At 32.7% G+C, this 15,858-nt stretch overlaps 1 protein-coding gene across 1 annotated transcript in view; it reads left to right on the top strand.

The window, feature by feature from the left end:
• Positions 1-1,903: 1,903 nt before the first annotated feature.
• Positions 1,904-15,858, top strand: part of LOC127706372 (uncharacterized) — a 91,342-nt gene continuing 77,387 nt past the window's right edge. Inside the window, exon 1 of the mRNA XM_052210950.1 lies at positions 1,904-1,923. Coding sequence (XP_052066910.1) covers positions 1,921-1,923 — 3 coding nt within the window. The 5' untranslated portion in view covers positions 1,904-1,920. The remainder of the gene's footprint in view (positions 1,924-15,858) is intronic.

The raw sequence follows: 15,858 nt of genomic DNA, 5'->3' as shown, positions 1-15,858 counted from the left end.
TGAATCCTTCGGGCCAGGTGAGCTATTTTTATTACTTAGCGTCAGTTGCCCTTCGTCCGTCGTCGTCGTTAACTTATTACATTTTAAACTTCTTCTAGAGAACCACTGAATGGAATGTAACCAAACATAACATGAATGATCCCTATGAGATGCTTACCAAGTGTTGCTACTTTGAAGCCGATTCATTATCCAAGAAGGCTGTCAGCGGGGGACTTCATTTAACACAGGACCCTATGGACAATACATTCAAATGTCTTCTTTTTATAGAACCACTGAATGGAATGGAACCAAAACTGCCATGCATGTTCCTTATGAAGTGCTGACCACAAGTGTTGTTACTTTGAAGTCGCTCCATCATCCAAGATGGCTGCCAGCAGGACACTTATTTTAACATTGAACCCAAAGGGAGAAACATACAAATGTCGTCTTTTAGAGAACAACTGAATTGAATGAAACCAAACATGGCATAAATGTTCCTTGTGAGATGCTGATTAAGTGTTGCTACTTTATTGCCGATTTACTGTTCAAGATGGCTACCAGGAAATTTTTTTAAATTACGGGTCCAATATAAAACCAAATTTGGCCGCAATCATTATTTGGGTATGCGTTATGATTTTTATCTATTTGTTTCATGATTTCCGAAACCAAAGTAGAGTCAGGTGAGCGACACAGGCTCTTGAGAGCCTCTAGTCCTTTTTTCCGCCTGCAACTAAGCGATAAAGCGACCAATCATCTTTGATTTTTACTTCGTCTGAGTGAACATGTAAATTCAGTCAGTTGGTATGTTTGTTTTAGACATCAATAAATAATGACGGAGTTTTTTTTGTAGTTAAAGACAGTTTGAAGTTAATTGTTTTCAGACTTCAATGACTTTGTAAAACCGCCACGGAATTTTCTGATAGCAGATATTTCATGGTCAAGAAATAGCATCTGATGAAACTTATTGAATATATTTGTCCGTCTTTTGCATTTTTAAATGTTTCTACTGTTTCTACTAGTTCTAGTTTTTAGTATAACATAACATTTTTATACTGCCAATAGCGAACAAAAACGCACATATCGTTACGTGGAACCTCTTTATAACATTTTTCTTTTGATATCATATAAAATACGCATAAAAGATAATATGAGTTACACATCGTTAAGGTAACTATTTTTAACGAAATATTTCGCTAGACAAACTAGCTTAACCAGGCGTGCATCTATCCTTGTAACACCAAGGTGAAATCAGACACGTTTGCAAGTCATAAGAAAAGAAATCTGTGCATTTTCCTGAGCTATGTTTAAGCACTCAGAGGAAACATTTGAATTCGAAGTGAATAAATATTCAATGCTATTTCCTTTATTTTTGTTTTTGTTATTAAAACAAAATATGTTTGATTGATCTTAGAGTTAAGTGATGTGCTTTTCAATCATCTTTGAATTATGAAAAAGAAATAACACCTAATGAATGGAAAACTGCCACACATATTGTTTCAAGTTTGCTTGTTAAAGTTAAAACGCAAATCCATCTGTCAGTGCGAACAGACTTCAAGTACGTACATTTAACAACGTTTAATAAGTAATCAGCATCTGTTTATCTTTGTGTTATATGCACTCAAAATTATATTGACTGAATATTTTATGCATTTTTGTCTCAAGTTTCTCGTCTTGCAGAAATGATCTCCTATGCATGTACTAAGACGGTTTATACATGTATTGTATAAAAGTTATTTTTGATTGAGCAGAGTATCATCTCTATTGTACTCATAATTTAATTCATGCAATGACATATTCTGAGACGTCGGTCATATGTTCGTAATAGTAATAGAAATAAATTATTTTTATGAAGCAATTTCACGTATACAGTAATATCACTGTTACCGGTAGATTATTTCATAATATATTACAGAATATACTTGGGAACACTGACAGACAAATATGGTAAGTCCTGTTTCCGGTGTACTCAAATTATCCATCATACTGACTTACAGAAATATCATAACAATAATTTGAAGAAAAAAAACGTTCATAGTTATTTTTGAGGAAACAACTAGTAACTAAAAGAACAGTTTGTAAGAGACGCAAAATACACAGTGTATGGCCTACGTTTAATACGTTTAATATAATAAAAGAAGACATGGTATTATTGTCAATAGGACAACTCTCCACATTAGAATGATTAATTTGAAATTATCTTCCTTTACCATGTTGACATATTTGATATATTGAACAATCAAAACTTTTTACATTGCACCCCCTAAATTTACCCAAGGGAAATTACTTATTAAAAATCGTATACAGACATCAACTATTATCCTTATGTAGTTATTTTGGATAACTCGGATACACACGAGAACCTCCTCAAACAATTTACGAAAACACAGACGAATTTTGTGTCATTGCTTAAGTTTCAATTTTTGAACGGTGATATTCCTTTGGCCTCATTGTACTGGGTGTATATTTCACAGTTTGCTCGCTATGTACGTGTCTGAAGTTTCTACCTAAATTTCAGTAAACATAATAATCTATGCATTACTGGTAAAATATCAAATATAAATATAAAAAAGAAGATGTGATATAATTGCCAATGAGACAACTCTCCACAAGAGACCAAATGACACATAAATTAACAACTATAGGTCGCCGTACGGCCTTCAACAATATCAATGTCTTGACCACAAGTTGAATAAAACTTTAACCTATTTATATCATTGATACAGATATTTGCAATATCTTAAAACGGAATATCCTATTCGAATCTTACGGTAATGTTCTTTAAAGGCTCGTAAACTTAAAAAAAACAATACATGTTAACACACAGATCATTTGAATGATCTTATTCTCAAATGTTATCAGTCTAAACGATTTTTACGAATTATTTTATGGGTACTTATATTGATTTAGTTTTTTAAAAATTCAACCAGAACTTAATGACCACAATAAATCAAAAGAGTCTATTTGCGATGATATTGTTAGTCTGTTGTCAACTTACTAGTTTGTATATCCTTATTGTGTGTACTGCCTCTCTTTCATTAAAAAATGTTGTACACTCTGCAACTTTTCCTTGTTTCAATAGTTGATATCATATGGATTTTTATATTCCTCCATTAAACTGCATTTGTACCTAGTCTTTTAATATAAGACTTCGGGGGTTCATATCATTTACGTTTAACGTTTTTTATCAGATTATTTTTTTAATTTAAAAAAAAATCCTATAAAAAGCGATGAATGTAAATGATATGAACCTCCAAAGTCTTTATAGGACTGCAGTTGTACCATTATGCAAGAATAAAACTATAGTGTTTTCTGCACATTAATATTGTGATACAAAATAACTATCATAAATACACATGTGAATCAAACACACTCTGTTAGGAATATACTTTGTGATGAGCGGTTGATATTAGACCATACCAATAACAGAAAACCCGATGATATGTTAATTGTACATTTATTTTTATATCTCCTTCCCTCAGATCACCAATGAACATTTGAGCGAAGTTGCCTGGTTATTTGACCGATAAAAAAGGACTTTGAGCTCCAAGTTATTGGACATTTGAGCGAAACAAAATTAAGAATGATGCTGGAGTACTCTTCCGTTCGTCAGATAAAATCTGTTACTCCTTATCATTAATGGGAGATGGAAGTAGGATTTCGAACATGATATTGTTCATAAAAATGTGGAGTTTATAGCGCACAAAGTTCAAAACATCTTTTAACTGTAAAACATAAAATTTTATACTCAGCAAAGACATTATTGACAAGCCAGTTCGGACTGTAAATTCATTTTCAAGTTCTATATCAATATTTAAATAACACAGAAAATTTTGCTCTATTTAAAAATACAGTTAAGCTTAATTTTTTCGGCGCTAAAATGTCATATGATGTCAGCGCTTAAATGACCTTATATCGCTTTTTATTTTCGCTCAAATGACCCCCCCCCCCCCCCTTGATATGATTATGCCTTAGTTTTTTTCTAACGAGTATCCTGTACTTATGGTGATATTTCATATAAGGTTTGGGTTAGGATAGGGTTAGGTGAATTTCATTTTTGACTATGGTTAATATTAACAGGTTAATAATAGTGTAAGGTTTGGGACCGGTACCAGTACGTTTTATCGTTAGGATTTATTAAGTATAGCGCAAATATGGACCGATACATTAATGCAAATGAAGGTTATTTTACAGTTTGGTGTTTTAAATGAAGGTGAACTCTATGTGTAAAGCTCCTCCCCACGTATTACGTCGGTAACAAGTTTTGCTCACGTCTAGAAACCGTGATGAATACGCAGCAAATAAACAGGGCAATATAAGGGCCGTGAAGTACGTTAGCTATACTTTATGCAGCACCATAATTTTATAATTTGAACGAAATCATCCCCCCCCCCCCCCCCAAATCCCCTCAAAGAGTTGTATATCGGAAATCAACGTTTAAATGAACTAGACCTGTAGATATTGCTTTATACTTGTTTTCATAAAATAACATTTAACGTGGTCATAAATACTATACATTTAGCTTAAACATATGTATTCGTGATAAGTACATATATATCATATATATACATAAATTATAAAAATTTGAATCGAAAACATGCTACACATAGCTTATATTAATCCGTTTACTTGAAATACAAAAAACATGCAGTACCGATGTTATTGATAAATCATGCATTAGTGTAATGTTATGAAACAGGAATAAATAAACAATTTGATAAAAGAAATGTCTTTCACATTGCTGTCAATATAATGGAATTTAATGTGTCTGTTATGCAAGTGAGAGGTTTAGCTAGCTATAAAACCAGGTTTAATCCATCATTTTCTACATGAAACAAAACCTGTACCAAATTAGTAATATGACAGTTGTTATTCATTCGTTTGATGTGTTTGAATATTTGATTTTGACATTTGCTTATGGACTTTATGTTTTATATTTTCCTACCTACGAATTCACCTTATTGCCTAATTAAGTTCAAATGAACTGGAACTGGAACTTGTACTAGGAGCCGTCTTAAATTGGCTGTGGATGCGATTCTCTCTTTTTTTTATTTCACTTCATGTATATGGTACTTTAAACAACTTTCATACAACTGGAAGGTTTAGCTCTCTTTAAAATCCAAAACGTTCTCTGCAAAGCTTCGACGTCGGGAATATGACGTTTGTTTTCCGCGCGTTTCGTTGGTTGATAATGTCTCGCGTTTTATTTAGTCAGATTTTATGTACTTCATGTCATGTCATAGAAGAGGGACGAAAGATACCAGAGGGACATTCAAACTCATTAATCGAAAACAAACTGACAACGCCATGGCCAAAAACAAAAAAAATTTAAAGGGGATAAAATGCTTCTTCCGCTTTACACTGTCATTTTTCTTTCGTTTGATGAGTGACTTCCAAAAAATATCATTTTTTTGTACATTTTGTTTATTTATCTACCTTTACCTGGAACATTCAAAGGACGTTAAATTCTCGAAACAGCTGAATGATTTATGTTGACTGCTGTACCCCTTTTTTGGACATTTTAACCTACTAGAATTATGTCTGTTTGTTTTGTTCACTCATTGTTGTCAATAAAATAGATTTATTCTACTGTCATACAAGTGAGAGGTTTAGCTAGCTATAAAACCAGGTTTAATCCACCATTTTCTATGTAGAAAAATGCCTGTATCAAGTTAGAAATATGACAGTTGTTATCCATTCGTTTGATGTGTATGAGCTTTTGTTTTTGCCATTAGTTTTTGGACTTTCCGTGTTGAATTTTCCTCGGAGTTCGGTAATTTTGTTATTTTTACTTTTAATGATGTTATAGTTATCAAAGGTACCAGGCTTATACTATGATACGTCAGATGCACGTTTCGTCTACATAAGACTCATCATTGACGCTCAGGTCAAATAAGTTAAAAAGCCAAACAAGTAGAAAGTTGAAGAGCATTGAGGACCCCAAATCCCCAAAAAGTTGTAACAAATACGGATAAGGTAATCTATGCCTGGGATAAGAACATCCTTAGTATTTTGAATAACTCATACTTTTGCAAACAGTAAATTCATAAATCTAATTGATATTTATGTGAATAGCAAAATCCATCTATGGTCAACTTTGCTGATGGAACCTTAGTTTCTTACTAATTTCTAAATTTAGTTTGACAAACATGTAAGTACAGAAGCACTTAGTACTAAGATAATGATACCCTCATTTTTAACATAAACGGATCTATATATAACCGATAGTTCAAAAATTTAAGTATCAAATGAATATAAAAGTCATCAAATTGGATTATAAAAGTCATTAGCGATACAAGAATTGAAGTCCACATCAGCCTCATCAGTGACGATTCAATACAAGTAATTGTAAGGCTGAATCAAATACATAATTTAAGAGCATTTCGAACCGCAAATAAAAAAATTGTGCACATAAGACGATCAAATACCTCCGCATTTCAAATAATTGAACATTGTATAAACGATTGATTTACAGACAAATGATAATATAAGTTATATTTCATGTCAGACAAAAATATTGACTTGTGATATCCTCGGTGACGAACCTTCCAATAGTAGTACATGTAGCATCAACCGAAGTAGCTGTTCAAAATTCCATGAGAAATACCAAGCATTTTCATTTTGTAAGCCAGACGCGCGTTTCGTCTACATCAGAGTCATTCGTGACGCTCGAATGAGCAGTTAAAAGGCCAAATGAAATACGAAGTTTATTGTTATTCATACAAAATAAACAATGCTACTTTAATCAAGAAACAATCAGCATGAAAGACAACAAGTAAAGAAAAGGTCCTCGACAGTTATAACCTTCATGTACGTTCAAATGCCGTTATAGCAATTTGAAAACACAAAATATATGTGATCAACTAATGATACAAACATAAAAAAATGTAATCCTAAAATACCATTTACAAATTAAGGGTTGACGTCCGCATCTCAGTGAAACGGTAAAGAATGATAAACTAATTTGTCGGTGTATTCTTATTTTCAAAAATATATTTCCATCTATAAAACCAGATTTAATCCACCATGTTCTACATATGAATATGCATGTACCAAGTCAGGAATATGACAGTGAGTATCCATTCGTTTGATGTGTTTGAGCTTTTGGTTTTTCCATTTGACTACGGACTTTTGAATATTCATCGGAGTTCGGTATTTTTGTAGTTTTACTTTTTTCTAAAGATTATGTAAAAAGGTGATTTTATGCATCAAAAAAGTTTACTTTAAATCAATAGGAACATACGTATGTTGTACCATGTGTAAGGGCGTACAGAGCATTGTTGTATTTTTTTAATATTTCTTTCCGAGCTGAAATAAAATACTAATTGTGAATTTCAATATTTTATTCGTACAATTCAAAAGAAATATTTTCTATGATTCTTAAATATAACATATTTACGTTTGCGTCGAACAATCCCAATCGGCGGAATAAGTCGACCCAAGAATTTACTAAATACTGAAAAATGTTTTAAAAAGCTTGACACATCGAAACAAAATACTGATGCGTTCAAGATTTAGATACGATGGCTGGATGATATATCCAGTTTCAACTGACGTAATAAACGATCTTTTCGCCTTATATATCTAATACAATGCATACCCACCTAAATTGTACATACCTATTTTCTCAAAATGAAGTGTAACTTTCTTGACAGTCGTTTTAATACAAAGACAAACGCTTCCAAAATGAAGGTACTTTAGAAATGAAAACGTACATCAAACCTACTGAAACTTTTCAATACTTCATAGAAAAAGCTCATATAAAATAAATGTATTTAAAGGATTTATGCAAGGCACGGTAAAGTCTTTCAAAAAACGTCTCGTAAAAAGACGAAATAGACAAAGCATTTGAAAATACAAGACATGCAACTTTTTTATTTGTTGCTATTGGCTTTGAACTAGCTGTCAGTAACTGAGAGTACTCTCACATCTGTACTTTGTGTCTTTTTGTTGTTGTTTCCCTGCAACGTCCAGTCTGTGTTTTTGTTAACTGTTTTTCTTCTTTGTATCGATCTGATCAGTAAAGCCCTTTTCAACTGATTTTTATAGTTTTTTCTTACACTATGTTGTGATGTAACACCAGTGTTCCAGGTTAAGGGAGGGTTGAGCGCTCAAACACGTTTAATCCCGCCGCATTCTTTATGTATCTGTCCCAAGTCAGGAGCCTGTAGTTCAGTAATTGTCGTTGGTTCATGTCTGTCATATTTGTTTTTTGTAAATTATTTTGTTTAAATTAGGCTGTAAGCTTTCTAAATTGAATTGTTTCATATTTTTCATGTCGGGGCCTTTTAAAGCAGACTATACGGTATGGGTTTTTTTCATTGTTGAAGGCCGTAAGGTTGCCTATAATTTCTGACATCCACTTCATTTGAATTTTGGTGGATAGTTGTCTCATTGGCAATCATACCACATCTCCTTATTTTTATACTAAACAGAACTAACTAACTTACTAAATTCGCAACATAAACAACGGGGGGAAAAACTAAAAACAAGATTACCAAAACACTGGGGCTTAATTTCACAAAAACCTCGCTGCACAAATCTGTTTCAGAGGAAACCAATAATTGCTTATAAAAGAAGCGGGAACTTACAAGAATTGTTGACTATAAACCTTAAAATAATTCATATGTGAAACACAAACACACAAAACTTCTTATGACTGATGAAGCCGAACTCTGAGCTATTCTTTCCTTAAACACAACCAAAACACCAGACCTAATGTTAAGGCTCATGGGTGAGCTCGGATGCTTTTATTGATACACAGGGAGCAATCATCCATATTTTTCTTTTTTTCTGATATCAAAAAATCATCTTTTGATATCAGGAATTCGAATGTTTGATATCAAAAAATCATTTTTTGATATCAAAAAATCGTCATATTTACTTGATATCAAAAAATCTATTTTTTGATATCATAAAATGGATTTCTTGATATCAAAAAATTATTTTTTGATATAAAAAAATCGAATTTCTGATAACAAGAAATAAAGATTATTTTCTGATATCAAGAAATCGAATTCTTGATATCAAAAAGGGAATTTTTTAAAATAAAAAAATTGAATTTCTGATATCAAGAAATATTTTCTGATATCAAAAAATCAATTTCTGATATCAAGAATTCAATTTTTTTGATATCAGAAAATAAGGAACAAATAGTCACCCTTCAAGTGTCATGACTGTTACAGTTAGTTCTGAGTTATAATATAAAAAGATTTTGTATATATGTGATAGACATTTAAAAAAACAAGAAATAAAAGAATTGAAAGCAATTTGATTTGGTCACAAAAATAATTTGTTTGGACATGGAAGTCCATAAAGGGATATGAAGAGGGTGGGCCCACACAGAAGGATTTGGCAATGAGATTTAAACCTAAAAGCTGTTGTCATATGGTATTTTGAACCCCATGAAAATTAAATACTGTGTCAAAATACCATATGGAAAATTGTACATTGGATTAAGTATTATTACTATAAAAAGTAGTTTTAAAAGCTATGATAATTTGAAAATCAGAGGTCTATAGGGGATTCAATTTTCCATAGTAGGGGTTCAAAATACCATGTCTAAGTAAAAATGTTTAAACATCTTTTGGAACATGTGTTACCCCTCTTACTTTAAATACTTATTAAAGCATTATTACTACTAGTATATAATTACATTACATGAATTGTATGTTTCATTATAATACGTTATTTTGATTGGTTAACAGCAATCTCGCGTCATTCTGAAATTAACCTTCATTTCAAAATGAAATGTAACATTCATGATGACACGAGCAGCCTCAGAAGCTGATGAACAAGGGATTACTATTGAACATCTAATATATGAAGGTCAACCTGTTGTTAAAGATAAACAAAGTCGTTTGCAAAAAGGATTCACAGAAGGGGAATGTCCTTCCGTAGCTGCATTAATCTTGACTGAAGTAAAAGCTGAAGCTTAGAAGTTGAAAAAACAGTTAATCATAACTTTGAGTGATGCACAAAAAGCATTTGATATTGTGTGGCACTCTGGGCTTATGAGAGAGATGTACAAAGGAGGAATGACAGGTGATAACTGGTTGCTTTTCAATGAGTGGTATAAGAACTTAACGTTCTCATTAATGTGGCAAAGTATCAAGTCAAAACCAGTTAACGAATTCCAGGGTGTTCGCCAGGGTGATGTAAACTCCTAAAGCAAATTCAGCATCTGCAAGAACGCACTGCTACCTCTGCTGTTTACTTACTTCTCGGTCAAATTCCAGTGGAGGCTGAACTGCAGAAGCGTATGCTATATTTTTTTCGGAAATATCATCAGAAACCACGGTTCCGTCGAGCGTGAGGTTGCTACCAGACAGTTGGCTGTTTTGCCCCGTGATTCAAATGTTTGGTTTGTGAAAATTGTTGACTTAACAGAACAGTATAGTTTACCATCACCACATGATCTTATTAATGTGCCACCTGGAAAAATTGTATGGAAAAATATTGTAAGAAAAACTATCTCTTCATACCGGATCGATCTACTTAAAACAGAAGTAAAATCTAAAACATCTCTTAAATTTTTAAATGTTAATAGTATTACTCAAGGAAAAACCCACAATGTCTGGGATAGCTGTGGAACAGAGCCTTTTACTTCAACTAAGGCCTGTATAAAAACAAAAATCATGTGTGGAACATACACCTTACAACATGACAGAGCTAAGTTCGACAGATCTGGTGGAACTAATTCAGCATGTAAATTATGCTGCAAAGGAAGCGTGGATATTAAACATTTCCTTTTATATTGTGAAAAATTGAGAGACATAAAAGAGCATTTCCTAAATATTACACTAGTGAAGTTATATAACAGTGTTGATGTGAAAGTGTATAATGAAATATTATCATCTGATGATTTGCAACTCAAAATTATTATTGACTGCTCATCCTTGGAATTCCTAGATGAATCCACCATCTCTATAATTGAATGCATATCTAGAGGTTATTGCTATAGACTGCATCATAGAAGAGCATTGCTACTACAAATAACCTAGTTATCATCATTAAACAATTGACATTAATCTTGAAACCGTTAATTTGTGAGCAACCCCATTTTTATAACTTTTTTGAACTTTACAAGCAGAAGCGTGCTAGCTAGTAGAGGAGTCATGTACATACACGTTTTAGGTAAATATAATTTTCCTTTTTGGTCAGTAATTGTATATAATAAAAATTATATATAGTTAACGTTAAATTCCCGGAATAATAATAATGTAGTTAAGGTGTGATTGAGCCCCTGTATATAGGGAATCCCAAATTACACCGTTTGGTGGTGCGCCTGACAGAGGCGGAACTTACAGATTAGTTAACAGGTAACAGGTATGGACAAACAACAAATTAAAAGCCCTTCAGGTAAGTTTGTGAGTAGTTTTGACAAAAGAGATGATTTCAGCTTCCCAATTGTGAACTTTCCATTTCTATGTAGCAACATTCCAGCAGCGCCTGCATACGGAGTATATATCTCCCAATTGATACGATATTCCCGGGCTTGTGTTTCCTATCATGATTTCCGTGATAGAGGATTGCTGCTCACAAGGAAGCTATTAAACCAAGAGTTCCAAATGGTGAAGTTGAAGTCATCCCTTCGTAAATTTTACGGACGCCATCACGAGTTGGTTGACCGTTATGGAATAACCGTTTCACAGATGATATCGGATATGTTCCTTATGTCGTAACTACAATACCCTTCCCTTTTCACGAATGTGACTTACCGAATTAGACTATTTACCGGATTTGTAATAACATAAGCAACTCGACGGGTGCCACATGTGGAGCAGGATCTGCTTACTCTTCCGGAGCACCTGAGATCACCCCCAGTTTTTGGTGGGGTTCGTGTTGCTTAGTCTTTAGTTTTCTATGTTGTGTCATCTGTACTATTATTTGTCTGTTTGTCTTTTTATTTTTGGCCATGACGTTGTCAGTTTGTTTTCGATCTATGAGTTTGACTGTCCCTCTGGTATCTTTCGTCCCTCTTTTTTAAGGTTTTTTTACTTTCTTTCTTTCAAATTCACTTTATGGAACTGTCAAGCAGAAAGCGGTTGCTTTCTGGACCTGTACGTGTACGTACCAAAAAAATTGGGAGTCCGAGTTTTAATGGACCAACATGACCAAAGAAATCAAATCAAATATGTTTATTTTCCTAATCTAAGGGCCATACAAGCATATTAATTACAAAGTATTATGCATCTTAAACATTATCAATCATTGGCAACCAAAACAACATGTGTGAGAGGAGAACTAGCTATTTGATAAAGCATTCAATGGTATTCAAATTATAAAATTGTTTTTCTTTTTCAGTTTCAAATCTAGCCAACAGATTTCCACAGGCCATAGGGCATGGGAATATCACAGAACTGGTGAATCAGTTCTCAGAGTACTAGCTGTCTTCTCCTGATGAACTACCCAGCTTTGACCAGGAAATAGCAACATTCTGTGGAGCAATGGCAGACATAGATGACATTTTTAATGACAAAAAAACGTTATGACATTCTTTCAAAGCTTGCTAAAGCTATTTTAGTTCTGGCAAATAGCAATTCTGACTGTGAGAGAGTATTTTTAATTATAAAGAAGATTTACACTGAATTCCAATCAGAACTCAACAATGATACATTGTGTGCATTGTTGGCATGTAAATTTAACCAAACTTGCAGTGGTTTTGAATATGTGCCTAGTTGTGTTGTTTTGAAAGCAGCAAAGCAGGCCACTGTTGAATACAATAAAAGTTTACAGTAGAATATTGTTTTTCATATTAACAAATTTGTATAATTTTCATATTAAAAAGTCCGCATCTTCGTCACGCGTTTTCACACCCTTTTTGACATGTCATGACATGATTTGTCATTGTCAGAGGTTGGTAACTATGCGGCTCAGCTTCCACAATAAAGTGCATAGGTAAATAAAAGAAAAACTTGATAGAAATCATGTTTTCATGATCCTAGCAAAAAAAATATGATTATAAGTATTGAATGCTTCTTTTAGTAATTTAATAGGGTTCTAAAAGCGTTGACCGTGCGCACATTTTTAGAATGAAGCGCTTCCGCATTTCATACAAAATGTACTTTGGTCAACGCTTTTACACCCCAAAAAAATTTACAAAAAGAAGCATTCAATTCTTAAATAAAGAAGTTTGAATAGCCATGACAATTTTAAAATCTGAAGTCTATTAGGTGAGCTAGGGGATTCAATTTTCCATTGTATGGGGTTCAAAATACCATGGCATAGTAAAAATGTTTAATCATCATTTCTAACATAATTTATCACCATCAAATACTTATTAAAGCATTATTACTATATAAAGTAGTTTGATAGCTATATCAATTTGATAATCTTTGGTTTATAGGGGGGTTTAATTTTCCATGGTAAGGGGTTCAAATTAGCATGGCTAAGAAAAATTGTTAATTTATAAAACAGCTTTATCAATTTTTTCATTCATTGCATGTACTTATAGGAGCATCATTATTATATCTTATAAATACATAACATGAGTTGTTTGAAAATCTGAGTTTTATAGGGGGTAAATTCTCCGTGTTTAGAGTTATCGAAATATCATGGCTAAGCTAAATTGTAACAACATCTTTTTCACCATGTTTAATTCATACTTAAAATACTTATTGGAGCATGATAACCAGGTAAAACTTGTTGAATAGCTACATTTTTTTTATTCTGACGTCTTATAAGAGGGGTTCAATTTTCCATGGTAGGGGGGTCAAAATACCATGGCTAAGTAAAAGTCTTAAAGTTAAAGTTTTTTTTTTAACATGTTTTAATCATACAAAATGCTTATTGAGGCATGATTCCCAATCCTATATAACAAAGTTTGAATAGTCATGACATTTTACAAATCTGAGGTATTATAGTTGGCGAAGTTTCAATTTTCCATGTAAGGGGTCAAAATACAAATTGGCTAGGTTAAAATCTTAAAACATTCTTTACATTTTTTCCAACATGTTTTATTCCTACCAAATACTTATTATAGCATTCTTACTACATGTACTCTGTCAGGGGAATTACTTAAATGCGTGATCTTAAATCACTGATTCAAGTACATGTATAAACATTTTGTCCAGAAATGTTGCAAGTAAGAGTTGTCTTTCTTTAATAATCACCTATCTAGGTAGTACAAATAAATCACTAGACTAAGTGATTTAATTTTATTGTAGCTTTGAATATATGGGGGTGGGTGGGGAGAAGTGGTGAAACTAACTTTTTGTTAAGAAAAAAAATCACAAATTTTGAGAAATGTCTTCTTTTAATAGGATTTCATCAAAAATTGATATTATAATATTAACCAGTTTAGTGCATTATGTATGAAACTGCCCTCTATTAAAAAAAGCAAAAACAGGTACATTGTAACAGACAAACAGGGCATTAATACAGGGTCATTATGAATAAACAGGGCTATTATGAATAAACGGGGCGAATATGAAAAAAACAGGGCCATTAAGATAAAACAGGGCCATTATGAAAATCTGAGGGCTATTACAGATTTTCAGTTGTTATCAATTCAAATACATTTCTGGGGAAAAGAAACATCAAGAAATTGAAAATTCCCAAGAATAATGACTTATCTTATTCATTATTTGACCCAGTTGTCAAGTTAATAACTACATAGTACATTCCATAAGTTTCTTTTTAATATTGCATTTGGTATAATTATATATTATTATATACAATTTCTCCCCCCCAAAAAAACTGATTTGGCTTGTTTAAATATTACACATTGACGGTTTGGTTAATAAAATAATAAAAGTTTTAAGAAATGGGTGTTTTCAAATTGACCCTGCATCCTCAACCATTATAAAAGACCTTGGACATATCATAACAGGGCCATTATGAAAACACCCATTAATTAGTACTATATTATGATAGATGTATTAATTTATTTCAAAATTATTGAAGGGCCAAAGATTTTAACATTGCACAAGGTCATGTTATTCTCTGACTGTTAATGACGTCTTTACACTAAATCCATTGGATGTTGGATGTGTACTGATTGATATTTTAGTCTTAAATTCATGATTTTTTTAATTAGTTGTTATTGGCTTTGAACTAGCAGTCAGTAACTGCAAGTACTCTCAGATCTGTACTTAGTGTCTTTTTTTGGGATGAATAAGTACCCGTCCACGTCCACTCTGTGTTTTTGTTAGATGCATTTCTATTTGTATCCATCTGATGAGTTAAGCATTTTTCAACTGATTCTTATAGTTTTTTTTATGTTGTACTGACGGGTCACTACTGTTACACCACTGTCCCAGGTTAGGGGAGGGTTGAGCGCTCAAAAACATGTTCAACCCCGCCACATTTTTTATGTGCCTGTCCCAAGTCAGGAGCCTGTAGTTCATTGGTGGTGGTTGGTTCATGTCTGTCATATTTGTTTTTCGTAAACTGTTTTGTTATTAATTAGGCTGTTAGTTTTCGCAATTGAATTGATTCATATTTTTATGTCGGGGCCTTTCATAGCCGACCATACGGTATGGGTTTTTCTCATTGCTGAAGGCCGTACGGTTGCCTATAATTGCTTACATCCACTTCATTTGAACTTTGGTGGATAGTTGTCTCATTGGCAATCATACCACATCTCCTTATTTTTAAATAGGTACATGTATATAAACAGAAACATATATATATATATGTCTCTGATATAAACTTACCTTTTGTTAGAAAATAAAATTTTGCATAACTTGATATATCATAATATGGCATTCCACAATTCATTTTTTTTTCATTTCAGAAATGGGGTACAATGTATAGTAGTTTTTGTGAACAAAAATCACAAATTTAAAAAAAAAAATCTTTTATTGTTAGGATTTCAACAAAAAAAATGATATATAATTTATGATCCCTCACAAATAAGTTTAGCCCCCCCCCCCCTCA

This window comes from Mytilus californianus, unplaced genomic scaffold (assembly GCF_021869535.1).
Source record: "Mytilus californianus isolate M0D057914Y unplaced genomic scaffold, xbMytCali1.0.p SCAF_6, whole genome shotgun sequence".
Lineage (NCBI taxonomy): Eukaryota > Metazoa > Mollusca > Bivalvia > Mytilida > Mytilidae > Mytilus > Mytilus californianus.
Note: the sequence above shows the minus strand (reverse complement) of the source record. Positions and strands in the feature narration are given on the sequence as shown.